The 26,592-nt window shown below is 33.8% G+C and overlaps 1 protein-coding gene across 2 annotated transcripts; it reads right to left on the bottom strand.

Moving 5' to 3' along the window:
- Nucleotides 1-5,463: 5,463 nt before the first annotated feature.
- Nucleotides 5,464-25,760, bottom strand: LOC128986402 (gamma-glutamyl hydrolase A-like). Of its 2 annotated transcripts, none has more exons than XM_054406760.1 (5): nucleotides 25,624-25,760; nucleotides 9,353-9,558; nucleotides 7,750-7,861; nucleotides 6,639-6,868; nucleotides 5,464-6,369 (listed from the first exon to the last, which is right to left on the bottom strand). In XM_054406760.1, exons 2-5 carry the CDS (start codon nucleotides 9,556-9,558, stop codon nucleotides 5,997-5,999), a joined length of 921 nt encoding a protein of 306 aa, XP_054262735.1. In that variant the 5' UTR covers nucleotides 25,624-25,760; the 3' UTR covers nucleotides 5,464-5,996. The 2 variants fall into 2 exon arrangements, with proteins under 2 accessions (XP_054262735.1, XP_054262734.1); XM_054406759.1 differs by lacking the exon at nucleotides 25,624-25,760 and adding an exon at nucleotides 24,411-24,472.
- Nucleotides 25,761-26,592: the final 832 nt, after the last annotated feature.

The following is a 26,592-nucleotide window of genomic DNA, read 5'->3' as shown; positions in this document are numbered from 1 at the left end:
GAATATGAGGTTTGCTGACAGATATTTTGCCCGGAACATTGTTTATTTTGTGAAAAACCTTAAAATTTAGGCACTTTTTTAGGTTTTTTGGTCAAATCTCGGAAAGTATGGATTTTTGAGAAAACCCTGATTTGTAAAATTAAAGATGACAAAATTTACTACAAGTTTCCTATACAGGGTGGTCGCGAATAAGCGTTAAACTTTTTATTGGGTATAATAGGAGCATAAATGGAACTCGTAAACGTGGTTTAAAAAAATATATCTCATACACCCCCAGAGATGACATGTTTTAAGTTTTTTGGAAAAAATTTACATAAATGCAAAAATGTTGCATTTTTTGGGTTAATTTAAAACTTTCAACAACAATTAACTGTACCATCGCGTTCTCCACAAAATTTTGAATAAAAATACATGTATTTCAACTTGCCAAAATCTGCATAGCTACTTGTCAAATTGAATAGAAATAAAAATTTGTGTTTTTCAAAAAAATTTAAAAAAATACGTAAACATAAAACTTTTTTCAAAAAAGGTTTTAACGAACAGCAAACACTTTTAAAAACTGCTCCATGATCTAAGCTTTCAAACAATACCATAAAACGTAATATTTGATCCCTATAAATGTCCGCTATTCAAGTTTGAATGGCGTAAAACACAGGTTACCCAAAACATTTTTACTACAGTCGCGTCGTAATAATGTTTTTTAGATTAATTAAAATAGCACCATTTAAACGGATTTTGAAATCAATTTTTTGGCAATCTTTTTTCAAACTGGATGAATTAACTCAGCTATAAGGCTAATCTTATACCAATTCAAGTAATATATGTACCTATGATATGAAATTAAAAATTAATAATAATTCATTTCGTAGTAGAGAAATTAGTTTTATTATTTACAGTACAGCCATGATATGAAACAAAAAAAGACTTAGTCGTTTTCTCTTATTTACACTACTGCATACTTCACTAAAACGACAAGGCTGTGCCCTACAACCTAAAAAAAACACGATACAGATATTTGATAAACTTCAACTTAATAAATAAAAGTAGCCTTAAAATATGTTAAAATGAAAATATTACAGTAGTTGGGGATTAAATTGAACACATGAGACAAATAATTTAGTTTCAGGTAATACAAATGTTCAACATTTTGGATAGATTGTACAGACATTTCATCAAATTTTAATAAAAAATACAGCTAGCTCTAAAATATGGTAAAATTAAAAGATTAAGTAATGGATTAAAATAAACAAAAAGAGAATTGCTTCATTTCAACTTCCCTACTTGGATCGGACGAGGAGGCACTGTTTCTTGGCCTGCCAGATCTCCGGATCTTAACCCAATGGATTTTTTGTTTGGGGGTTTATGAAATCGGTCGTCTACGCAACCCCTGTAAACACTGAAGAAGAACTTTTGAACATGATCATTGGAGCAGCAGAAGTGGTCAGGGGAAAGATGAGCCATAGCGTAACTGTTCAATTTATGAGAAAGAGAGCCAGAGCCTGTATTAGACAGAATGGCCATAATTTCTAAAATGTTCTTAAGTGAATGCCGACCTCTCTTGTTTCAAATGTCCACACAACTTTCCACTTCTCCGAGAGATTTGAACATGAATATTTACCCCAAAATCAATTATGTCTTTCATAGCTTTTTGTTTATTTTAATCCATTATTTAATCTTTTAATTTTACCATATTTTAGGGCTAACTGTGTTTTTTATTAAAATTTGATTAAATGTCTGTACAATCTATCCAAAATGTTGAACATTTGTATTACCAGAAACTAAATTATTTGTCTCATGTGTTCAATTTAATCCCCAACTACTGTAATATTTTCATTTTAACATATTTTAAGGCTACTTTTATTTATTAAGTTGAAGTTTATCAAATATCTGTATCGTGTTTTTTTTAGGTTGTAGGGCACAGCCTTGTCGTTTTAGTGAAGTATGCAGTAGTGTAAATAAGAGAAAACGACTAAGTCTTTTTTTGTTTCATATCATGGCTGTACTGTAAATAATAAAACTAATTTCTCTACTACGAAATGAATTATTATTAATTTTTAATTTCATATCATAGGTACATATCTTACTTGAATTGGTATAAGATTAGCCTTATAGCTGAGTTAATTCATCCAGTTTGAAAAAAGATTGCCAAAAAATTTATTTCAAAATCCGTTTAAATGGTGTTATTTTAATTAATCTAAAAAACATTATTACGACGCGACAGTAGTAAAAATGTTTTGGGTAACCTGTGTTATACGCCATTCAAACTTGAATAGCGGACATTTATCGGGATCAAATATTACGATTTATGGTATTGTTTGAAAGCTTAGATCATGGAGCAGTTTTTAAAAGTGTTTGCTGCTCGTTAAAACCTTTTTTGAAAAAAGTTTTATGTTACGTATTTTTTTTTTAATTTTTGAAAAACACAAATTTGTATTTCTATTCAATTTAAAAAGTAGCTATGCAGATTTTGGCAAGTTGAAATACACGTATTTTTATTCAAAATTTTGTGGAGAACGCGATGGTACAGTTAATTGTTGTTGAAAGTTTTAAATTAACCCAAAAAATGCAACATTTTTTCATTTATGTCAATTTTTTTCAAAAAACTTAAAACATGTCATCTCTGGGGGTGTGTATGAGATATAGTTTTTTAAACCACGTTTACGAGTTCCAATTATGCTCCTATTATACCCAATAAAAAGTTTAACGCTTATTCGCGACCACCCTGTATAATGTTTGTTTCTACGACGAACCGTTTCGCCACTAGAGCACACTAAAAAAGGCCAGAAGTACAAACAATTAAAAACATTGCTAAATGCTGCCGTTTTACATTACGTTTCCATGGAAACGACCCTTGTTACGATAATTTTAACTATTTATTCATGATAACAAACTGAAACACACTTAAAAATACCCCCGCCACAGCAAACCTGCAGACTTCCATTTCCCTGATTGGATTTACACTAAAATGTCTCCTTAGAAATATCACATTTATTCCCTATTTAAATAAAAGTTTAACGAGTACTTAGGTTTGCTGCAACAGGGAGGGTAAAAAGGTGTTTTTTGTAAAATGTAATAATTTAGTATAAAATGAATGCATTTTCCAAATTTGATCAAAATTAATATGTTCATAAACAAGCAAACTACAACAGTTTACTTAGTCTCCATAAGAATAACATGGGCATTTTAAATTTACAGATTTTTGGAATTTTCTCCGTGACCATTAGGCGCATGACAACGCTTTAATATACTAAATTATTTGTTTTTTTGAGCTCTACAAAATGGTATGGAAAAAATCTCTAAATTTTAAGTTTATAGGGTCAAAAATAGAAAAAAAACAATTTTTACCCCATAAAACCCCCCATAAATCCCTGTTCCCATAGTCCGATCATGCTGGGCAAAACCAAAAATGAAAATAAACCCTAACCGTTTTACAAAGGTTTTATATTGGGTTTCCATGGAAACAACCCATGTTGATGTTACTATAATTTGAACTATTTATTTATGATAATGAACTAAAACACACTTGATAAATCTATGCTGCTATGATAAAGATGTATGACTGACTGCTGGAACATTTCCCGTTCCCACAAAACCCCCATTTATTTTCTCGGCACAGGGATGTTGCTGGCCACAGGGTTGACTGCTATAGTGTTTGACATTAAAAGAGTTGTAGATCACTTTTAACTTTGGCAACGTCAAATTCAGACGAGCAGACCGTGTCCAGCCACTTGCCATAGTAAATAACGCGATGAAAGTAGAGAATTCTTACCCGTAAAACCCAACACATTGTTTCAACGTATCAGCATTGCTAAGAATTCCGATGAAGAACTAAAACACTTCTTGTCCTACGAACTGGGTCCAAACTCTTTCTCGTTGTTTGATAATAACGGTTTGCACAAAGAACCAAATCAAATCTTTAAAGGCCTAAAGCCCCTGTCCCCAATGAAAACAAGCACTTCCATGGTCAAGTGCAGTATGTTATTGATGGTGGGTTCCTACTACACAAAGGTTATGGCCAGAGCATCAACCTTTCAACCATAAAAAAAGCATCAACCAAGAAAAACTTAATCGACAACATACTCACCACTCCTTTCCTTGCTATAAAGAAGAAAACTGTAGGCAGCTGAGAATATTCAAAGATAAACTTGGTCCTCAGTTTCTTACCCTTGAGTAAGCCTTAGGAGCAAATGAGGATGTGGAAGAAGATGCTTTTTCTCTCCTCTTGGGCCCATCAAAAAAAAGGATGGATGGAATGCCAACCTTCAACCCGAAAAGAGTGAATTGCATGATCCTACTAACTAACCTATTGCTATTCATGAGGTTATCACCCTTTTATGAAATCTAAACAGTTGTTTGGCGTGTGTTTAGTTGTGGTTACGTTTGAAGGCGCTGAATATTTTATATAGACAATTAATTACGTCACTAGCTTTACTAGCGAGTTTACGTTTTAAATTTCTTTTAACATGTGACCAGTTCTTTTTTCCATATTAATATTATTTTATTTTTCACTCAGCTGTTTACAAAACAAACTATATGCTGTTGTTTTTACTTTTCTTTGTTTACACTTACTTTGTTTACACTTATTTATTTAGCTAGCAATCAATTGTCAATTATCAATTATCAATCATTAAGATGGGGACGCCACCTAGGTGCGTATTTTAACCCAAATATGAGTGAAGGTGATGCAGTAAAATTGATATAAAGGATATGTGTGGACTATTCGTTTAATGATGTAAGGACACCAACGTTATCATTATGTGTACTGTGAATTTTATTGGACGTTTTAGTTTTACTTTAGGGAGTTCCAATTCAGACCTACTGAAAATTGTGTATAGTATGAGTAATTGTATTGTGGTGATATTGATTATGGAAGAGGCAGGTATGCGATGGAATTGGAAGGGGATATCGTTGACTAGGCCTATACAGTTCTCAACTGATAATTACTCTTTCTACTGTAGGCTGCAATAAAATTTGTCTTTATACGTGTAAGCTAGCTGTTCTGAATTATATACAGTTTTAACTGACTACTCCCGTACGTAGGACGGGCTAACAGCTCGTTAAACATAAAAAAATGTCACCATTTTCCCCAATTTAATGTTAAAAGACGGGTATTTCTTTCAGGTGGAGGCTTGTGGTCAGGGGCACTAGTTTGTTCATTTTTAAGCGTGTTTCAGTTTATTATCATGAATAAATAGTTAAAATTATCGTAACATTAGTTGTTCCATGGAAACCTAATGTAAAACGGCAGCATTTAGCAATGTTTTAAATTGTTGGTACTTCTGGCCGTTTTTAGTGTGCTCTAGTGGCGAAATGGTTCGTCGTAGAAACAAACATTATATAGGAAACTTGTAGTAAATTTTGTCATCTTTAATTTTACAAAGCAGGGTTTTCTCAAAAACCCATACTTTCTAAACTTTCCGCTAACTGCCACTTATATTCCTAATATGCCTAGACTAAGACAGCTATATTTATTCATAGTGATTTACATTTATTACATTCTTTTGTTTACGATGGAATCTTATTCACAAATATTTACTATGTACAATTTCACAAAAAAGAAAAAAGAAGCGTTTGAAAGAAGTATTAATTCAGTCAATACTTATTTTATCAACATATATTTTATCTATTATTGCACGTTTGAATTTCAATAATTCAGCTAATCCAATGACCATTTAATCAATAAATAAAAGTTGTCAAAATTTTAACATTACTTTTTTAGCAGATGAAAATCATACAATTTTGATTTGGAGTCTGAGTTCATTCAAAGTACCTGGTACCTTTGACTATCAATACAACGTCAATGCTGGTACTTGTTTTACAACAACAACAAATCACTAATAAGTTTATTTTCCTTTTAAAAAAACAGAGTAAATGTGTATTTTAAATCTGACTTTGGATTGTATACTATCATAGATAAAACATACTCCTCAAGTACATACATATACATACCTTGAGGAGTATGTTTTATCTATGATACTAACCATTATCTTACATAACTACTGAAAATAATAAACTTGCTCAAAATACCCAGCACCTTTATCCACAAAAGTGGGAGAGTAGTTGTAAATGAGAGCTTCAGTCTCTTTTGTGGGGTTCTTGAAATAATGGTTATTTTTCCGAGCCTCTCCGACAAGCCAGTCGTAAAAGTGGCGAGCACTTACAACAGCCTTATGAGAGTGGACTATTCTCTCGGTTGGGTTCCACTCAAATGCGTTCTTCTCTGGATGGAATTGTATACCTGCGACGGGAAGTCCTCGGTGTTCGATGCTGGAGATGAACTCCTTCCTGTTAACGTCGTAACTTGTCGTCAACACATGCCAGGTGTCTGTAAGATTGTGCTGGGCCAGAAGTTGTTCTGTAACACATTTCCTACCAAACAGATTTAGTTGGATTAGTAAATTTACTAAATTTCACCACACTAGAGCTTTTGAAAGAAAAAAAATAGTTATATGTACCTATACAAATAGTTTTTAGAAATAATTTCTATTGAAAATTTACTTGACTCTGATGAACAAAGAAAATCTCTCGCTCTAACAAACACTGTAAGTAATGTTACACTAACATATAAGTACAACAAGTTGATTAAACCATTATAATTTTATTCAAAGCTTGGATTACATAACACATCTTATATTTACCTGTGTTGATTGTAGGTCACAGGTAAAGTGCTCAATATCTCAATGACTTCTGTTGGTGCTCGATAGTACAGTTTACTTCGCTGATATTTATTCTTGAACACCAACGGAAGTGCAACATTGCTTGAGTTACAGTTGTCCAGAATACTGTAACTCTCTACTTCCAAATACAACAGAAGTTCAAATCCGAGACACACCCCAAGAACTGGAAAGATATCCCCATTTGAGTTTACCTGCAAAAGTGGAAAAACTAAAACAGTGTACTCTAAAACACCATATCCATTGTAAAACCTAATAAAAAATATTCCCCAAAAGACCAATTTAAAATGAGCATGGGTTGTGTACCGGCAACGCACACTGGAGAAATCTGTTTCAGGAAACTGATTTCATGAAACGAGAAACTTTAGTTGCTCGCAACAGATGGATTAGTTTAACACAGTGCAGTGCACACTGCATTGCATGGAACTGTAATTTCATTTGTTTCTTGCAACTGGTTTACATGAAATCCAAAAAACAGATTCCGTATAGGCTTCAGTTTCACGTTTCTATTGGTTTTATTGATTTACCTCAGTGTATTATTATTTTTCCTCAGCACTCGGGGCTAACCTCCGGTTGGTGTCCTTCTATGTTATTATTGGGCTAAGTAATTCCACCAAACGTTCAAAAAGAGGCTTTGGCATTCTAAAAAATCAAAAAAATGTACAGGATCACTGCATAATTAACGAGCTACAATGTAAGTACTGTGTTGACCATCCCTAATCAACGGGTGAACCCAATACTTCCTTCTTTGAGTTTTCTTTAGCCACCACCATCATCATCATCCAAATTAATATCAAGAAACTGATGGTATCCCGTTTCTTCTGTGTGCATTTGTTAAAGAAATGGTTTCCTTGATTGAAACCAATTTAATGACACCAGTTTCCTGAAACGCGTTTCTCCGGTGTGCACTCTCTGCTTAATCTAGTACTATACTAAAATTACATGAACAGTTCACACTTGATATATACCTATCTAATTTATTTCAATCATAAAATGTATAAACTTGATGGATTCCTCATTTTAGGCATATTTTACACAACACAGTATTTCTGTCTACTCGAACACAAAGACCTACCTCTTTAGTATACTCCATGATAATCCTCCCAACATCTGCATATCCTCCCGAGCTATTGAAAGACACTGCTCCCCCAGGCAAGACCACACCGTTGATGGCGTCAAGGATATGCCTGCAAGATTAGGTCATCAGTCGCCTTTTTGGATTTTGGTTGATTTTGTCATTTGCAAGCAAATTATCTTAAGTTATAAAGAAAAAATAATGTGATGCTGTTACTGCAACTTTTTTAGTGTATGGAAAGGTCGTCAGCTTTCAAAAAATGCATAATAATATTCATCTTCTTCTATTTTATTAAAACGTTTTTATTAGCTCGCTTTCTTGTCCGGTACAAATTTTGAAATCAATTTTATACTAGCTTCCCGACGAGCTAGAGACTTGAAACTTGAAACATAGCTCACAAATGGAAGACAATGCAATATTATATAATTTAATTTTCATATTTCCCTTGGGCTACGCCCCATGGGCTTGTTTTTACTAAAACGCTTTCTTGCAAATTTGTATACTTCCCGATGAGCTAGAGACTTGAAATTTGAAACATAGCTCATAAATGGATGACAATGCAATATTGTATCATTTAATTTTCATATTTCCCTTGGACTACGCCCCATGGGCTTGTTTTTATTAGCTCGCTTTCCTACAAATTTTGATATCAATTTTAAACGAAGTTCCCGATGAGCTAGAGACTTGAAACTTGAAACATAGCTCACAAATGGATGACAATGCAATAATATATAATTTAATTTTCATATTTCCCTTGAGCTACGCCCCTTTGGCTTCCAAATTTTCCATGTTTACATTTTAAAAGAATGTAAACATATAAATTAATTTAAGTCAGCTGTAAATACTTAAATTTGACAGTTAGAAGAGCAGAGGTTAAGAGGTACAGGTTCTGCTCCCAAGATATTCTAAAAATATAAAACAATCATTTCAAAGTAAAGATAAAACATCTGATTACAAATAATAAGGATTTTGGTTTTTGTTATGCATTAAGAGGCTATATAAAATAGATTTAACATATTTACACATTAAAGACTAAAAACTAGATAATAATTTATAAATAAAAGTACTTTTTAAAATGCCACGTTTTTAAACGCACTAATAAGTATAAAATAATTTATAAAATGTTGGGAGAATAAATACTTGTAAGATTTAAAACGAAAAACGTGGGGCGCATGCTGATTTACAATTAACTTCACCTATTGAACTATTATGAACTATTGCATACGCCCCACGATTTGCGTTTTAAATCTTACAAGTATTTATCCTCCCAACATTTTATAAATTATTTTATACTTATTAGTGCGTTTAAAAACGTGGCATTTTAAAAAGTATTTTTATTTATAAATTATTATTATAAAGCTAATAAGGATAACAAACTTTAGAGAAATCAGTGAGTAGGCTATAGTTTACTTGTTCCTTGAGTTATCTTTTAATTCTCAGAGGTTTGCATTACGATAAAGTAGTTGATTCATAAATTAACAATATATGAAGCAATATATTTTGATTCCGTAAAAAGGAATCTCGGCATAAGCTTATTGCTATATTTATTTATTGATTTATATTTATAGTTTTTGATATGCTCAACTCTTGAGGAGTAGCATACCTGTAGTAAGAAGCTGTTTTGTTTATAAATATGGGAACTGCCCTGGCTCCAGCTTGTTCCACTGCTTTCACATAAGACGCTGCGATCATGGAACGAGCATCAACTTGGGCTTTGGAGCTTACTTCCTCAGTGACGATCCCAATGATTGGACGCTCTGTGGCAAGAGAAAGTCCAAAATGGAGGATAACAGTTGAGAGAAACAGCATCTGAAAGAATTTTATGAAATAGAACACCAACTAGCAAAAATAAATCTAAACTTGGGAGTGAACAGGAGATAGAAACATCAACTGAAAGACATTATATATACAGGGTGAATAAAAAGTCAAGACCCCCCCCTCTAATATTTTTCCAAGTAAATATACAGATTTATCCTTTAGGTGGTCGAGCAATCTTAGCAGGAAGTTTCATTTTATCATTTTGAAATTTTTGAGTGTCCCCCCAAAAGGGGGGATTTGGGGGGCAACTCAAATATTTTAAATGTAAACCCCCTTCAAGTGACACCTCATTTTGAAGAGTTTACAAAAACTTAAAGAATGGTGAAAACTAGAGGTCGCTATCTCTTCTCTATCCAAAATGGTAGCCCGTCAAATGTTGTGGAAAATCAACGGTAAAATTGTTAATATTGGCTGCCATTTTGGATAGAGAAGAGATAGCGAGCTCTGGTTTTCACCATTCTTTAAGTTTTTGTAAACACTTCAAAATGAGGTGTCACTTGAAGGGGGTTTACATTTAAAAATTTTAAGTGTCCCCCAAAAGGGGGGATTCGGGGGACAACTAAAAATGTTTCAATAGAAACCCCCTTCAAGGGACAACTCATTTTGAAGTGTTTATAAAAACTTAAAGAATGGTGAAAACCAGAGCTCGCTATCTCTTCTCTATCCAAAATGGCAGCCAATATTAACAATTTTACCGTTGATTTTCCACAACATTTGACGGGCTACCATTTTGGATAGAGAAGAGATAGCGACCTCTAGTTTTCACCATTCTTTAAGTTTTTGTAAACTCTTCAAAATGAGGTGTCACTTGAAGGGGGTTTACATTTAAAATATTTGAGTTGCCCCCCAAATCCCCCCTTTTGGGGGGCACTCAAAAATTTCAAAATGATAAAATGAAACTTCCTGCTAAGATTGCTTGACCGCCAAAAGGATATCTCTGTATATTTACTTGGAAAAATATTAGAGGGGGGGGTCTTGACTTTTTATTCACCCTGTATATATATATATATATATATATATATATATATATATACATATTTCGCTAAAAATAAAAATTGGCAAGACCAAAAAACATTGTTCAGTACAACTATTAACAATATCCTGATCAGATAACCTGGTTTTTCTGGCTCACGAAGACTGAGACTGAATCACGAATGCATGTTCATGTTATATCTTATATTCAAAATCATCATCGCTACATGATTTTTTTACACATCCCTCAAAACTCTAGAGTCTATAGAGACTTATCCCAAATCTAACATCTGCTACCCTGGAACTTGCAGATATCATTGATTAGGGCTTCCCGCCCGAGGAATCGTCTGTCCCTTAAGTCAACTATTGAAATAATAAGTCAGCTTTTACAGTGATTCTAGTTTTTTCAACCGATGAACGGATGTTTCGCAATGATCTTGCCCTGGAAACAGAATTTTTATGCATAGCCTATCATAGCGACCATTATTCTGTGTGTGGTTTCATCTTAGGACCTAACCAATAATTCCGTCCCTTTATCGTGTTCATGGTAATATGACCAAGAACTTGATTCTCCAATTTCTTGAAGATGCCACAAAATGTTTCAAGTCCTGTGAAGTGAAATCAACATAGGTACTTGTTGCCCAACTGATCTGGCATTACGTTACCATTAAGCCCAGAATGTTTGGAAACCTTAATACTTAATAATTTTCAATGAATACTTTAATACTTTTCAATGAAATGGTGACCATACAACGTAGGTATTTTAAGCCAAGTATGAATGGAGATGAGTGTAGGATGAGTGGCGCGATCTTGTAGTCTTGTTAGTACAGTAACAATAAGGCCGACTTTTCGACACAGCTGTTAATAGCCCATACAGCTAATGGCAACTAATGGACCTACAGTTTATAGTGGAATCCGAACCACATTTTTGCCTTTTGGTATATACGAATTGGTCTAATTTTCAGGATAGTACTGCGAATAGTTGTAGTACTCACTGGTGCGGACGTTAATCCACACCAGGGAGTATCGCATCCACAGTGCATGCCTATAAATAATGAGTTTAAGGCTAATATAAGTTATTAATACAAAATGTTAATATAAAATATACAATTGTATATTTATATTTACAAATTGTATAAAATATACAAAATATATAAAATTGTTAATATAAAATATACAATGTTGAGGAGCAAGCTGGTCTAGTAAAGTACACTAAGTACAGTAGGAGAGTACTGGGGACTTTGGTGTCCGAGGTCCCGGGTTCAAATTTCACCAATCATGAAATGGATTTTATCCATATGATAGTGCCGCAACTCTAGGACTAGCCTGAAGTATATAATGTGTAAAACAGTCCTGGGCTAGAACTAGCGTAATAGGATGTAAAAGAGGAACATAAAAAATGTTAAAAAACTATAAAAGAATATTGCTACAGCAATGCCAGCCTGCAACAATTAATTAAGGCAATGTACTGTCAATGTCAAAGCCAGTTTGGGAAGGTTGTTGTAACTTAATATGCATTGAAGGCAAGCTACATACCCACAACCTTCCTGCCTAACTGGGGACCAAGTTATACCACAGAAAACGTACTACTAGTACGTTTTCTATGGTTATACGCAGCTTTACCATAGATTTAAAAAACTTGATGCCATATGAGCTAAATGTACAAGTCCAGCTGTTGCTTTTGCAGGAACACAGGTTTATTTTTTCCTCCAGAAAATATTCGCTATTTTATTTAATTTCAGTATAATTTCTGTTTGGTTTTTGTTTCAATTTGTTCTAAAGTGATCATACTTACGATGTAATCAGCAAAAACCGTGTTTGTTTCAATTTTCTTGGACTTTTTTAGCATTTTTACTTGTTAATTATATTAAGGTTAGTATAGTTTCCTATTGTAACTATGGCAACGGGACCAGCACAAGATCATGACTATTCTCAATTGATAGACGAACCAAGTGTTATTCTAGAGATACCAAACTCTCAAATCACCGGTGAAGATGATCTCAAATGTGATAAAGAAGACTCAGAAAACAACTGGCAAACTGTTGTATCAAGAAACGGCAAAAGAAACTTGATGCTGTTACCAGAACATGGACCAAAACGCCATCGCATTCATCAAACCACAGCAAAGAATGTTGGTTCTTCACAAGGAATTACTCTCAAAAACAATTTTGCACCACTGTCCTCCGATGCAATGGAAGATGAACTTGTGACTAACAAGCCTAAAGAGTCAAAACCACCACCAATATTTCTTCCCGGCGTTACGAACGTTGCACCCATGATCAGATCTCTGAATACGATGGTGACAAGCGATGGATATTCCTACAAATGCCTTCCCCAAGACAAAATTAAATTGTTTCCTTTAACCTCTGATGACTACAGAAAAATAGTGCGTGGGCTGACAGATTTGAATGTATGTTTCCATACATACCAGCTGAAACAGGAACGTGCTTATAAGGTCGTACTGAAGGGAATGCACTATTCAACTTGCATCGACGACTTGAAGGCTGCTATTGAGGAAAATGGACACAAGGTAAGGAATATAACTAATGTAAGGAACAAATTTTTGAAGAAACCAATGGCTCTTTTTTTCATAGACTTAGAGCCTAGCGACAATAATAAGGACATATTTCAAACACAATTCATTTTAAATGCTAAGGTTTTATTTGAACCACCTCAGAAAAAGAAAGAAATTGTCCAATGTAAACGCTGCCAGCAGTATGGGCACACTAAATCTTACTGTCACAACAAGTATCGTTGTGTTAAATGCACACAGGAACATGATACCAAAGACTGCCCTAAACCACCTGATGTACCCCCGTCTTGTGTGTTGTGCTCAGGAAAGCACTCTGCAAATTACAAAGGTTGCCCTGTTTATAGAGATATACAAAATAAGCAGTTCCCCCCTCTCAGAAAAAAGACTCTTGGTTATAATCAAAGCAATCTGGGTCTTCAGAGTCTTACACAAGACAATTCTAATACCAGTAATACCTTGCCTAAAAGTTCATTAGTAAAAGAAGGGGTAACATTTGCTCAAACTGCGCGGAATGGTAGTGAAGTTGGCCACACCAGTAATCATCATGTTAGTGAACAAACCACAGAACCTCACAATCTGTCCGAGACTATAAAAAATTGTTTCTCACGCTTTGAGAGCATATTATCTAAACAAGCAGAACAGATTAATACCTTACTTAATCTTCTTACTACTGGTATTGCCCGCCTAAAATGAATATTCTCCTTAAAGTGGCATTATGGAATGCTAATGGCTTGGCTCAGCATAGCCAAGAGGTTCAATTATTCATTACCCAACACAAATTAGATGTATTGCTTATTTCGGAAACTCATTTTACGGATAGAACCTATTTCAAAATTCCATATTACAAATTGTACTACACTAATCATCCTGACAACACTGCACATGGAGGAACTGCAATCCTAGTTCGGGACACGATTAAACACTATGAAATACCATGTTTTAAGGAAGATTATCTTCAAGCTTCCACCATTGTTTTAGAAGATTGGCTTGGTCCTATTACAATTTCAGCTGTGTACTGCCCTCCAAGGCATGTTATAACTTACAATCAATTTGAACAGTATTTCAACACTCTTGGTAATAGATTTATTGCTGGGGGTGATTTTAATGCAAAGCATCAAGAATGGGGGTCACGTTTGGCTACACCCAGAGGCAGACAGCTTTTAAGATTAATGAATGACAATCAGTTCACCCATTTTTCAACTGGTGAACCTACCTACTGGCCCACTGATATGCGAAAAATCCCTGATCTGTTAGACTTTTTTATTTCAAAAGGTATTAACCAAAATTACACTGAAGTAAAATCTTGTCTTGACCTATCTTCTGACCATTCACCAGTTATGTTAAATTTAAGTACCGAAATATTTCACAAAGAACCAGGGGACGTATTTTTCAATAAATACACGGACTGGAATCAATTTCGAAATTTTATAAATCAAAACTTAAATTTACACATACAGCTACGTAGTCCTGAAAATATAGAAGCTGCTGTTGATCACTTTGTTGACTGTATTCAAAATTCTGCCAAAGAATCCACACCTCTACCTAATCATGAAAAATCAGAGAAAATAGGCCTAGGCTACCCAATTCATATCAAGAAAAAGATAGCAGAAAAGAGACGACTCAGAAGAATTTGGCAAAACTCAAGAAACCCAAATGATAAGGCCAACTTTAACCGAGCAGCACGGAATTTGAAAAGATTATTGTACGACACAAAAAACCGATGGTTTGAAGAATATACTCAATCTTTGTCGGCTACGGAAGCTACGGATTACTCGTTATGGAAAGTAACAAAAAGGCTGAAGCAACCCCAAATTTCAATCCCGCCAATTCGTAAACCGGATGGAAGCTGGGCTAAGAGTGACATAGAAAAATCTGAAGCTTTCGGGGATTACTTTTCCAATGTATTCAAGCCAAATGTAGGTGTGGTCAATAATGAAGAAGAAATAATAGAATTCTTGGACTCTCCACTTCAACTTGACTTTCCTCTGGAAAAATTCAGACCTACAGAAATTAAGGCAACCATTGACAAATCGCTAAATCCGAAAAAATCTCCTGGTTACGATTCTATCACTGGGAAAATGTTAAAAGAACTGCCAAGGAAAGGAATGATTTTTATTGCATTTCTCTTTAATTCTATATTGAGACTAGACCACATACCAACTCAATTTAAGAAAGCCCAATTAATTGTTATACCAAAACCAGGAAAACCTCCTCATGAAATCACTTCCTACAGACCTATAAGTCTCTTGCCTATAGTGTCCAAGTTGTTTGAGAAATTGTTCCTCAAAAGACTACAAGCTCTTTTTTAAGAAGACGACGTCATTCCAGGACACCAATTCGGGTTTAGACGGAGACATGGCACCGTGGAGCAGGTCCATAGGGTTGTTCATAAAATTCGAAACTGTTTGGAAAACAAACAATTTTGTTCTGCTGCTTTCCTTGATGTCAGTCAGGCATTTGACAAAGTATGGCACTCTGGCTGGCTTACTATTCAAAATTAAGAAGTTACTACCCCATTCAGTTTTTCCTATTTTAAAATCATATCTTACCAACAGAACTTTCCAAATTAAACATCAAAATTACTTAACTGACCTTTACCCTATGGAATCAGGAATCCCCCAAGGAAGCGTGCTTGGACCATACTTGTATATTCTCTATACATCGGACCTACCAGAAAGTGTAAACACTATGGTTGCTACATTTGCGGATGACACGGCGATTTTATCTGTCCACGACAATCCAGCTCAAGCTACAGCAAATTTGCAGCTAAACTTGGATGCAATTTCTCATTGGTTTAAAACATGGAGGTTCAAAATTAATGAAAATAAATCAGCACACATTACTTTTACCTTAAATCAGGCTACATGTCCTCCAGTATCCATGAACAATATTCACCTCCCTCAAGTAACGGAAATAAAATACTTGGGCATGCACTTAGATGCAAAGCTTAATTGGAAGGCACATATCTGGACTAAAAGGCAACAACTAAATTTAAAAACAACTAAACTTAATTGGCTTCTTGGATCTAAATCAAAACTCAGTACACAAAATAAATTGTTACTGTACAAAACAGTTTTAAAACCAATTTGGACTTATGGTATTCAGCTTTGGGGATCAGCAAGTACCTCAAACATTGAAATTATTCAACGTTACCAATCAAAATTATTACGTAAAATTGTCAACGCTCCTTGGTTTGTTACCAACAGAACACTTCACAATGATCTTCAAATTCGAACAGTAAAAGAAGAAATTACAAAATATAGTGAAAAATACATTATAAAATTGGAAAATCATTCAAATCATCTTGCACTTAATTTATTGGACAATCACAACACCATTTACAGACTGAAGCGACATACGATATTGGACCTACCGTTCAGATTCGGCTAAGTGTTATCAAAATTCTCTTTGTTTGCTAGTGTTGACGTTGGTCAATCACTAGCTCATATTCTTCAAGTTATTTTTGTATGTATTACTATTTATATCATTTGCTTATTGTTCAACTTGAACAGATTGTAAATTAAATAAAGTTAAAAAAAAAAAATATATATGAGCTAAATATAGTTCATCTATGCTTGTGGCTTTTAAACTTAGACCAGACTAAACATATCCCTGAAAGAAAAATGTAAAAACATTATTTTACGTTTTGTAATTGTATTTTTTACCTGATAACAAGTAATTACCTTTTGCAATAGATTGAACATTTAGCTATTAATATTGGCCTGATCATAGATTAAACATATTCCCTCGGTATTTCTGTCGGCTACAATATACAATAGGCTAAATTTATATACTTAGTTTTAGTAGTCAAAGGACAATATTTACCAAACGATTAAATGTTAATGTACCGTATTTCATGAGAATGTTGATAATGATAATAATCAAACAGTTTAAGCTTAAACTTGATTTTATTGCAAGCCGAATAAATAGAAAAATAATTTATAGTGTGTAACAACAATTAATTACTCTTGCCTCTACAACATAACACTTGGTAGGCTATTTGTTGTCGGTAGCCTGTAGGCTAAGTAATTTAATCACTGTCTTCGGCAAAGTACAGTTTTATAGACGTATCTTGGTATTTTTTCCTTCCACCACGGACGTATATATTATTATTAGTATTGAATTGGTTAAAAAACTTACCTCAGTAGTGTTAAGTACAAATTATTCAGACCGCTATGACGAATCACTCCACGATAAATGCTGCTGATATCATATTTATTTTGCTTAGTGTAGTAGAGTAAATACATATAACCAATGCTTAGTAAAGTCATAATGCTAGTAAATGTTTAATCTAGCAAGGTGGTAGAACTGAAAGATTGACATTCCGGTTTGCCGGTGGTCCAGCTCCGGCTCCAGTTGTACTCAAAACAAAACTCAATTTTATTTTATTCAGATTACAGTTTCAGTTTGGACGTTTGATTTGTGTTGGTTGGTTTGTTAAAGCACAAATTACTTTACATTTGTAGGCCTATTGTGTAAATTTGTTATAGCCCACAAAAATAAGAACTATACAGGTACCATAGCTTAGTAAAAATTATTGGCAAGAACTTTATCTTCCACAAGACTATAGTTAACTAGGCAATATTGGTTTGCCTATAAAAAGATCTTTTATAACCAAGTTAGTTTGAGGAAAAGGGCAAACATGTTTAATAACAGTAATGTTAGCTGTAAATCTCCTGCTAAGCTACCACCAAATGAATGTAATGCTAAAGACAGTGTAACGTTTGTTAATAAAGAAGACATCCAGAAACCTAGCACAGTAAATATACCAAATGCAGAATTTGAACATGGAATCAATCCAGATGGTTCCATAAATTGGGAATGTCCATGTCTTGGATCTGGAAGAAAGGTTTTTGGGCCTTGCGGGGTTCAATATCGAGAGGCAGTAACTTGTTTTTTTGAAACCCCAGATTATTTGTCAAGGTTCAAAAAGTGTGTGCCTCTCATGGAGGAAGCAAATGGGTGTATGGCTAAATATCCTACCTTGTTTAATGACGACGAAGGAAAAGATTCCACTGCAAAAAATAAGAATCAAAATGTGAACATGAAGACTCACATGTACAGGGGTTATAATTACTGGTACTAAACCATAACTTACTGGAATGATTTAAGTTAAGGCCTATAGGCCTAAGTACAGTAATGCAATGTGTGTTGTGTTTGTTTTTAAGTTAATGATTTGATTTTGTTCAGGCCTATGTTGGCTAAGCCTGCCAGGTCTAGCCTAAGTTATATTGGGAATAGGCCCTACTATGAACTTCTTCAATCATTTAGCAAAGTAATTAAATATGCATACTTACTGTAAGCTAAGTTAGCTTGGTTTTTAGGTTCCTAAGCTAATGGTTTATTTTTAACATTGTAGGCCTATCGTAAGGCTTATTGATCCAAGTCCAATATCATTTAGTTATTTTACTTCTTCGTAGATAGGCTGCACTAAGTTACAGCACTAAGAGTTGGCATAACGTAACTTAATGTCTAATCAACAAATTGTTTTTGATACTAATAAAAAATTAATTCTACAGAATTTGTTTGTGTTTTACTTTTTTACATTATTTAGGCTATCTGCTTGGTCTAATTTATATACATGTTTCATGAGAAGGAAGATATTCCGATTATAGTTCCGCAGAGAACCTACGATATATTATCTGATGAAACAGTTAGTTTAATTTGTTAGTAGGTATATATTGTTAGTTTGATATTAATATGGATCAACTTACAATATTTAATTTGATTTAAATAACTTTAGCCTATTGAATTTAAATATTGATTTTATGTAACGGTTCTCTTCAATGTGGACCATACGCCACTCTTTTACATTGTGCTGCAGCGTTAGGGATTGGTTGGGTTAATTTAGCTTACCGGTAGAAAATAAAAAACAAGGTATGATTTACAAAATTTTCCTTTTTAAAAACTGATGAAAAAGAAGACGCAAATTTAATAATGACGTATTTATTATTTACCCTAGTAAAAATTACACAACATAACTTAACTTTTGTTGTCATAAATGTAGTATTGTGAGCTAAGTTTATTACCAATTTTTGTTTGAGTGTCTTCTATGCCAATGGCATTTATTACATTTTGAAAGGGCCAATTTCAAGCCCTGGACTAGTTAGCCATCTAACTTCGAGCTTTTTGTTAGATAGCATTATTAATTAATAGCTCAATGACAAAAATGGCATCTGGATCAAACCAGCTAGGCCTATAATAATAATAATACAGGCTAACAGCTACCTTCAAATTTTTTTAAATAATTTCATTAATACTTTGATACTTTGTTATTAAATGGCGACCATACAAAGAAGGTATTTTAAGCCAATTTAATGGGTTTCAAAAAAACTTTTGTCCAAAAGTTATCTGTATCAAACCTATCTAGTTTGTTTGTTTGTCTAAATGAAGTCTCTTTTGAAACAAATGTGTCATGTCATGTAGGTAGTTTGTCGAGATGTCTTTTTTTTATGCCTACCAAGGTATTTTATACCATTCCATTGTGGAAGCAAGCATCATGTAAATCAATGATACTGCGAGGCAAGTTCATGTCGCACAACTTAACTTGAAGGGATTTGGTTTCATTTAATTTTCCAAATTTGTAGCCAGTGACACAAGTAGGCCTAGTCTAATGCCTGTAAATGTCATACTAATTTAAACTGGATCCCGAAAGTGGTATCATCTGCAAATGTTGTAATGACAAAAAATCTAGTGTTTTTCCTCTGTTGAAGGTCATGTGACATCTTTGATGTTAAGATTTTTTTTAAATCCCTAATTAGATAAGGTTTTAAAATCTACCCATAAGGGCTTATCCCAATGTGCTTGTTTTAAAGTGAAGATGAGTGAATGATGAATTTTGAATGAACAAGATGACATGTCCCTTACATTCAAATTACAGCCTAAATAAGAGGTGAAGGACATGATAATATTTAACGACTATCAACAAAACTCCTAGCAGCAAAATCTGGTGTTGTCCAAGTCAAATTAAAATTCACAATATTGGTAATAAAATATGTTTTCTGATTGAGTATACAGTGTATCTTGAACTTAGCTGAACTTCAAATAATCAATATCTCAAATGAAAGCCTTTATTTCGCGGACTATTTTAGGACCAAGACATATAAAATAACTAAAATAAATATGGGGTTATGATATCATTGATTGCAGACAAGTCCTAGAATACTGTAGTTAAAATTATTGTTGATTCAGCAGTGTGCATCCGATCTTAATCAATAGCTCTAGCTCAAATGAAAGCTGCTATTTCACTGAAAGTTCGTAGACCAAAACATGTCTGATAATATAATTAGAAATGGTGAAAAACATCTTTAATTTGAGTAAGTGTTAAAAAAAATATCAAGTTTATGTTTTTTGGTTGAGTAATACAGTAGATAAATGAATGCCTATGCTTGATGTCAAATCTGTGTGTGCATACCTTTAATAAGACCAACATATGAAAATCGTTTGGGTAGAAGAGCTGAACCGACTCGGAAAAGAAATACCGATACTTATTATGGATTGCTTAGTCATAAAGTTTTTTTCTAAATTTAAAACAATTAAAATAAAAATAAAACAAGTTGTATAAATTTTGTTTGTGCATAACATGTAAATCCGATCAATCGCATAGTTTTATTTTAAACATTAAAAACCCACCAAATTATTTCAAAACATACAATTTTCAATTATTTTTTAAACCTCCAATTACAGAGTTCAAATAACCTCCAATAGAGTTGTCACTCACAGCTCTTTTAATGGAAAAACATTTTAAGGAGGAGTTCCCGGATCCCTTTATCTGCTGGGTCAGTAGATGAGTCGTACCAAAGCTGTTTGCAGTTCAGGGCGCTATTACCCTTGGCTAAACCCGGGCCTGATAACCCGAGTGGAGAAGCAATAGTTTGAATTAAATTGTTAAATGGTATTTTTGTAAAATAGTTTAAAAGTTGGTTAAAATAAATAGTTGGTATAAATAAAAAGTTCAAATTAATGAAATGGTCTCTCCATTTAAATAAGAATTAGATGGAAAAACACCTTTTAGTTTTTTTTCTGCCGATTTACAGTGATGATAATTCTGTAAGGGAGTATATATGTATATGGTGTGATAGTACTCCATTCTCCATAACAAACAATAGTAGCAATAACGTTTTTCTTATACATTGTACCTAAATCTACAGTGTATTTGTAGACGTTTAATGAACAAATTTCAAATGAAAAAAATGATTGCAGCCCTATATTACAGTTAATGGGAGAGTTTACTTAGAAATCAGTCACATACATTTTTTTTTTTATTATGTAACTTATGGTATTATGGAGTCAGTCCCCACCTGATCTAAACTGTATTTTGTTCAATTTGTTTATTATATTAATATACTAGCAGTTACCCGGCGCGTGTTGCTGCGCTAACAAAATACATCTGTCTGTGTGAAAAGCATGTCTTTCTTCATTTAAACCGAATAGTCAGGGATTGCCCTAGTGCCTTATCTATATATTAATTTGAAACTGTTTTTCTTTATCACAGCTATTTTGAGAGAACGGCTGGGCGTAGAAACTCAGTAGAGGTGTCTAAAGAAAGGTCTTAGTCTGTAGATGAGCCATCAAAAGAGAAACATGGTGAATTTCCTTGGGGCTCTGCCCCCGTGGCCTTTAAATTCCCATCCCATGTTATTCTTATGGAGGAAAACGGGGGTTTTGTCAGAGCTAATTTGAGAGAACGGCTGGGCGTAGAAACTTGGTAGGGGCCTCTAAAGAAAGGTCTTGGTCTGTAGATGAGCCACCAAAAGAGGAACGAGGTAAATTCCCTTGGGGCTCTGCCCCAGAAGCCTTTAAAGTTGCCTCTTCAGATTTGTTTACATTACGACCATATGCATAATTCTACACTACTTTTTAATGAAACAGCTGTTAATATTTTAATTGTGATTTATTGAATTTGTCAAAATGAAGTACAGTATTTGCCATGGGTTTTTCTGATTTTAAATTGGATTTTCTTCTGCATCGTGTCATGTTTTGCAATATAATGTTCGGTACTTCAGTATTAAACGGAGGCCACATTTTGTCAGCGCGCTGCGGCGGTTATGTTAGGTTGGGTTATCATAATAGAAAGTATCGTTCGATTCATAACGAAGCGAGGAAAGTCCTACACACATAATATTTACGATAACCCAACCTAACATAACCGCCGCAGCGCGCTGACAAAATGTGGCCTCCGTTTAATACTGAAGTACCTAATGTTCTATTGCCAAATCAGTGGAAAATCCTAATATCACAGTAACTCTTAAAATTATTTCTTTTGGAGTTAACTTATATCTATTGTATGGGTTGGTTTCTGCCTTTTTTACCACTTTTTGGAGATTGTACGTAGGTGATATTCGTTGGCATATTGCATCTGTAGACGAAACTTGGGTTGGTGTAATTATTACAATGGAAAAGAGCGAGAAATCCTGGACAATTTGATATAGGCTAAAAATAAAACTGAATAAAACTGAATTGAACACTGTGCTACATTTCTTGAGCAATCCTTGAAATAACCGATTTGCAAACAATGGAAACATAGAAAAAGTCATAGAACACAAACAAGTAGAAGAATTAGATATAATGTTTTTTTTCCCCTAAAAACACTAAAAAAACAAGATTAGCTTTTTGAAAAAAGATAAGATATTTACAAAAGATTTTGATTATATCTAACTGTTGTGTAGATTTTGAGTATTTCCATAATCTTTGAGTCGCCTGTAATGCTTCGCAATTGCTCGAATTCGAGCAACAGGTACACTAGTAATGGTGATTGCGAAAGCAAGACACTAAGGAAATTGTAGTTGCTTAAATTCAGAGGGTGATTCGGATGAAATCATCAGTATTCTTATGATTAATACTCTTTCTCCCTTAAACCTACCACTGATAATTTTTGCTCTAATCAATTTTGACATCATTTTTTAAATCGTTAGTCTGGTAGATGTACAGCTTAAGTGGATTTAAGTTTCGCATTAGTATTATTGGAGTTCCTTCTTGTAATGACACTAATGTGGTGGGGTGATGACAAATTGAGAGGCATTTGAATACCTACCCGAGATAGCACGCACGATTTTATTCACTTAATAATTTACGTTAGATTATGTGGGTATAGAATGAAAGATAAAAATATTAAGGCATTGTCATCCCTTTTATTGTTTATATTACTTTGATAAAGGTTTTTATGTTTTTAATATTTAACATTGGAGAATTTAAACGTTGTTTAATACATTTGGACTAATTCAAAAGTAAAATAGTTTTCTTCGCTGCACTCTGTAGAAACACTGTGGCACTATTTCAAATCATGACTAATGCTAATACAGAATGTTGTGATTATTCAAACCTGCAAAACAGTTGGTGAAAGTAAACATCTGCTTTTAAAGTATATTTATTTGTAAACATTGTAGATCAAAAAGTCTGACATTGGCCCACATAAAACCCTCTAGGGCAGAGCCCTTTTGACGGATCTGCACCAAACTTCAGTGCTTGAACCATCCTTGAAAGATGCTTAATAATGCCTGAAAGTTTCATTACAATCTGTTGAGTGGTTTCGGAGTCCATAACGTATATACATATATATATACACACATACATCATAGTTCCTCTTTTATAGATAGGCCTAATAAGCAAATTGAACAAAATACAGTTTTGATAAAAAGTAAAAATTTCAATATATGAATATTTTTCCTAAACTTTTTTTTTAGCAACAGTTAACTTTAATTTTCACTAGAGGTCGTTCTTTGGTCGAAAGCTCGACCAAAAATATCTATATTGTTCAGACTTTTGTATTCCCCCCCCCATGCTGTAAATAAGACATGTGATTGGAATTTCTTCCATTTGTTTTGATTTTCTGTTTATATTTTGTTGTTATTTCGTCACTGACATAACAACCCATAAGACCAATGTTAAATTTGTAAAATGTTAAATTCATTTTTTGCGCTTATTTTTGAGCATATTTCAATTTATAAAGGGATTCTGTAAACCTACAGGAAAATATCTTTCTAACAGTATGCATAGATTTTCCCTACGATGCCCACGAGCTGAGAAGAAAGGTTTTAAAGAAACATGCTTGCCTTAATATATAGATAACTCAATAGGATTAGATTTTTAAAATTGGTAATAGCAACCCAGCAGACGCACATGCAGCACACTTGCCTATGTCTGCTGATTTTCTTATAAATCAATTGAGTAATGCAGAAATGTGCTTTTTATTTTAATCTTAGAGTATATTTTATGTATTTTAAAAGTGTGTATTTTGTTCATGCTGTATATTGTATGTAAAATAAACATAAACATATTGTTAAAGAGACATGCTAAAGGACACAGAAGTAATATTGAATTAATTTAAGAAATGACTTACCATATTTCTCAGAACCATGATGGTAACAACCTGTAGTGGAGACAGTTTACCACTTCAATGATGTTATCTAAATCATCACTAAATCAAAGTCCAAATCCCATCTATTTATCAATGTACAAGGGAAAGCTGCTTAATACTGATACTGTGACACTTATAGTTAAACCTAGGCATCTGGACCAAGCTATCCTTAATAGCTCTAGTTCTAATTGAACAACAAATTAATTTTATAGTAGAAATCAATCAATAAGTGTCCACTAAGCACTAATATTTCCCAATCACATAAGATTATTGTTCTAACCTAATTTAGATTATAATAATAAAATCTGTTAAATTCTGTACTGTATCAGTGGTAGTTTCCAAATGGGTGTAGTATTAATAATATTATTCATATTCATAATATATAACCAGGCCAATGTTAAAATTTGAAAACTTTGAGTTAAGGCCGCATTATCAAAAATTGGAATTTTGACGTCTCAAACCTTCCAAACATTTGTCGAAACAACCTTTTTAAGGTTGGCTAAAATATGTTAAGCCATTATTAAATGATAGTATTAGAAAGTTTGCAATGAAGCCGATTCCGATTCCAAAGAGCTTCGCTTAGCTACGCTCAACAAATTTTCAATAAAGACATCCATCCGTAATAGCAGGACTTGAGGCGGTCCATTCCAAAACTCACAATGTCCTTATTTTAAAAATTTTCAGGAAATGAAAAAAAAACTTTTAATTAATTATCCTGACAGTGAATTATTATGTTTTGTTTCATCTGAAGTGAAATATATGAGTCTTTGTGTATTATTGCATGCCTTTTCGTCCTATTATCTGTAGTTTTTGAGAAAAATAAGTTGTAAATGTGGATAAAGTAAGTTTTGCCCTGACACAAATTGGATAAAGTTATAATTTTGCTCTGACTATGGATAAAACTATGGATAAAGTTGGTTTTGGAAAGACAGTACCTATTTACACTAGGATGGCATAACAGTAATCAGTTTGGTTTTAAACAATACAACAAAATATTAAGATAATAGACCTAATAATGTGGCTTGTAACCTTAATATGTTATGTTTTTTAAAGTGGTACTTACTGGAAATGCTATAAAATTATAAAAAACGTTTCATGAATTGTTTTAATTTTACAGTAAAAGAATTGCCATACAGAAGTAAAGGTCATTAGACGTTCTCTGGACTAATGTTAAAATGAAAAGTGAGAAACTTACTTATGTTAACATCTTTCAAATTAATTGGTTGGTACTTTAAGAGCAAGAATGCCCTTCTAAACTACAAAACTGTCATCCTGAGCAGGGATCCTTCACAAATCACAATGACTACACTCCTCATGTGGTACAGTAGTCAGACGACAGAGCCAAAATGACAACAAAACAAAGTCACATGACTGAATTCAGGCCACCGATTGGGTAAAGCCGGGTTTTCCTAGGCGCGGAATCGGCGAGCGGAGAGAGGAACGCGGAGAGCGGACTCCACTTGTCTTAAGCTGGGTTTTCCTAGACGCGGAGTCGGCCAGCGGAGAGCGGACAACGGAGAGCGGAATTGAAATTAACATGGCATTCCGCTCCGCTGCTAGGAAAACAGTAACATTAAATTACCTAAGACAAGCTGAGTCCGCTCTCCGTTGTCCGCTCTCCGCTGGCCGACTCCGCGTCTAGGAAAACCCAGCTTTAGGCAATTTAATGTTACTGTTTTCCTAAAAGCGGAGCGGAATGCCATGTTAATTTCAATTCCGCTCTCCACGTTCCTCTCTCCGCTCGCCGACTCCGCGCCTAGGAAAACCCGACTTAAAAGGATAAAGATGGTTTTGGAAAAACAACAAATAATACACCCTCCTTGGCTGGGGGATTATGTGAGTTTTCGAATCATACAACCGAAATAAAGTGAGATTTTGGAAATTATAACATTAAATAATAGTAGGATTAAACAAGATTTGACACGATATTTTATAGCAAATAAATGCACCTTTTCTGCTGAATGCAGTCATACCATTAAATCAATTAAAAAAAAGGATAAAGTGAGTTTTGGAATGGACCGCCTCACTTGTAATGATATACACATTTCTAGCAATAGATAAAACATCATACCCCTCAAGGACTCCTCAACTCCGAACTCAAACTCTTAACTCCTCAAACTCCTCCTTGAGGAGTATGTTTTATCTGTGGTAAAACTCAAAAATG

The sequence above is a fragment of the Macrosteles quadrilineatus genome, unplaced genomic scaffold, assembly GCF_028750875.1.
Source record: "Macrosteles quadrilineatus isolate MER2022 unplaced genomic scaffold, UCM_ALF_1.0 Scaffold_2__2_contigs__length_208266976, whole genome shotgun sequence".
Lineage (NCBI taxonomy): Eukaryota > Metazoa > Arthropoda > Insecta > Hemiptera > Cicadellidae > Macrosteles > Macrosteles quadrilineatus.
The sequence above is the reverse complement of the archived record's forward strand: the minus strand, read 5'-3'. Positions and strand labels throughout refer to the sequence as shown.